Source organism: Macrobrachium rosenbergii, chromosome 14, assembly GCF_040412425.1.
Source record: "Macrobrachium rosenbergii isolate ZJJX-2024 chromosome 14, ASM4041242v1, whole genome shotgun sequence".
Lineage (NCBI taxonomy): Eukaryota > Metazoa > Arthropoda > Malacostraca > Decapoda > Palaemonidae > Macrobrachium > Macrobrachium rosenbergii.
Genome location: NC_089754.1, coordinates 34532384 through 34534883, shown reverse-complemented (window position 1 = coordinate 34534883; position 2500 = coordinate 34532384). Strand labels below are relative to the sequence as shown.

The following is a 2500-nucleotide window of genomic DNA, read 5'->3' as shown; positions in this document are numbered from 1 at the left end:
TTAAAAAAATCAATTAAATATTAGTCATTTGTGAATATTTGAAGTCGATAACCATTGTTTTCTGTTTGTTCATTTCCAATTTTGGGGCAAATTGCCAACCGGGTTCAATAGAAAGGTTGATATTAAAGCTATTCCCATCTAACTGATGCAAATAAGCATCACATAAATTATCACTTATGTAGAAATGGATAAATATCGTCTTTTCAAAGACACAGGTCACTTAGAATTAACACTACATTTACTAAACTATGATTATGACCAGGTTACTAAAACCTTTCTTGCCTCTATTTATAAATTATGGCAAGAAGGAACAATTTCTTATGATTATCATTAAATTAAAAATATAAATCATGCATTTCAATCAACAACACAACCAGAGCAAATAAAAACTACAGTACATGTTCGCTAAAGAAAACCAGCAACACATTATTAACAATGCTATATATGAAAATATATGTTAACATAAATTCCCCGCCCCCTCCTCCCCCCGTGGAAATCTGGCTACGCCAATGAATTTTTCTCGTGACATACGCTCTTCGGAAACTGAATAATTTCACAGCAAAGTCAGGTCAAAAATTTGGTTATTCATTTCAAGTCCGACCAACGGACTTACGTCATTTGTTTTCTTTTGACATGACATGTCAGCACTTAGAATATGTAAAAAAAATAAATTCATAAATTGAACAAAAGATCAGTCGGTAAATATACAAATAATGTGTTAAGCCCTATGCAAACACACACATTCATACATGCATAAATACATTCGTATGAACTTATTACATACATGTGTGTATGTTTTTGTATAGATGTTTTTCATGGGATTTATCTATCTATCTCTCTCTCTCTCTCTCTCTCTCTCTCTCTCTCTCTCTCTCTCTCTCTCTCTATATATATATATATATATATATATATATATATATATATATATATATATATATATATATATATATATATATATATATATATATATATATATATATATATATATCTGTGTGTGTGTAAAATGTGTGTATCTTTGGATGCAATGTTTCAAGTTTATTTAATCATCCACAGAGAGAGAGAGAGAGAGAGAGAGAGAGAGAAAAGATACAGACACCAGTTAAAATAACAACTGCGATCACAAAACATTACGGCAAGCAGGACAATAAATAATTAATGATTCATGTCGCACGTTTCGTTACTACGTTCCTTTAGTGTGCTTTGAGGTAGCGTTTCTCTTTTTTATCTTTACACATCAAAATATTTCAGTTACAGTAAGCAGCGTCTTTAGTATTCTCAAGTATCCAGTCCAGAAAAGCGGTGACTCTTGTGTACACCCCGGGGTAACCCTTCTCACCGCACCCATGCCCGAAGGACGTTATTCCCGCGAGAACATGACGCCCGTTCTCCTCCACAGTGAGAGGACCTCCGGAGTCTCCTCCGCAGGTGTCTTTCCCTCCTTCGGGGTACCCCGCACACAGCATCTGGGGCGCGATCGTAATGTCTTTGAATTCCACCCCTACGCACCCGGGACCCCAAATGGGCACTGTGGTCTCCCGGAGCACTTCCGAAAACTTATCTTGTTTATTTTTGATGCCCCACCCGTAGATGTTGCCAATGGCGCCCTCGTAGGTATTCGAAGCATTCGTCGGGAGGCAGACCGGTTTGAGCCGTTTGTAGGACGAGAGATCCAAGGGCTTCTTCAGCTTCAGGAGGCCGATGTCGTTGATGAACTCCGGGCCGTAGTGCTCGTGAATGATGACTTCTTTCGGGCGCACAAACGCGGTGACGCCTTCGATGTCATCGTTCGTCGAGTTCTGCCGGTGGTCGCCTAAACCGATCAAGAACTCGCCCGGCTTTCGCTTCTCGTTGTTAAAGTTTAGGAGACAGTGGGCTGCCGTGATCACGTAGCGATCGTTGATGATGGCGCCGCCGCAGACGTACGTGTCTTTGGCAAATTTTGGTACCTGGAAGGATCAGAAAATTATTTGAGAGAGAGAGAGAGAGAGAGAGAGAGAGAGAGAGAGAGAGAGAGAGAGAGAGATGGCAAAGGCCCTAATTGTCTAATTGTATCTGTGGGTTCAAAGAACATATCTAAAATCGAAGACCAGCACAAGAAGCTAAATCATAATTTCATTTTCAAGGTGAGTTACATCAACCTAATTACCATAGTAATCTGTGAGTGCGTTCACATCTCAGCATCACATCATGGCTATACATCCATAAAAATGTCGTTGCCCTTGATGTAAAATGAGAAAGAGTAGTTGGGAGGGCCCAGAAATTAGACAGCGAAAGGAAACGAGACTTATATTCTTAAACTATTCATATACGAGTTCTGGTTCAGTGAGCAATACACTTGGGAGTGGTATTTGACAAGGCCATAAAAGCAGTGAAAACACTCTGAACCTCCTGGAGAGTTGCTTCATAATTTTAGGTCACCAATGATATATTCCGATGGGAAATTTTTGGTGCAGTTTTTCTCTTTCACTTTCAGTCGCCAATGCATTTGCAGTATGATATC

General features: G+C 39.3%; 1 protein-coding gene across 3 annotated transcripts in view; it reads right to left on the bottom strand.

Moving 5' to 3' along the window:
• The window catches only part of LOC136845913 (trypsin-1-like), a 42517-nt gene that overhangs the window by 4433 nt on the left and 35584 nt on the right, over positions 1–2500 (bottom strand). Inside the window, exon 6 of one of the 3 annotated variants that reach the window (XM_067116398.1) lies at positions 1098–1946. The exons of the other annotated variants lie outside the window; for them this stretch is intronic. Within the exon in view, the coding sequence (XP_066972499.1) occupies positions 1245–1946 (702 nt within the window). The 3' untranslated portion in view covers positions 1098–1244. Of the gene's footprint in view, positions 1–1097; positions 1947–2500 lie in introns of those variants that run through there. 3 annotated transcript variants of the gene reach the window in all.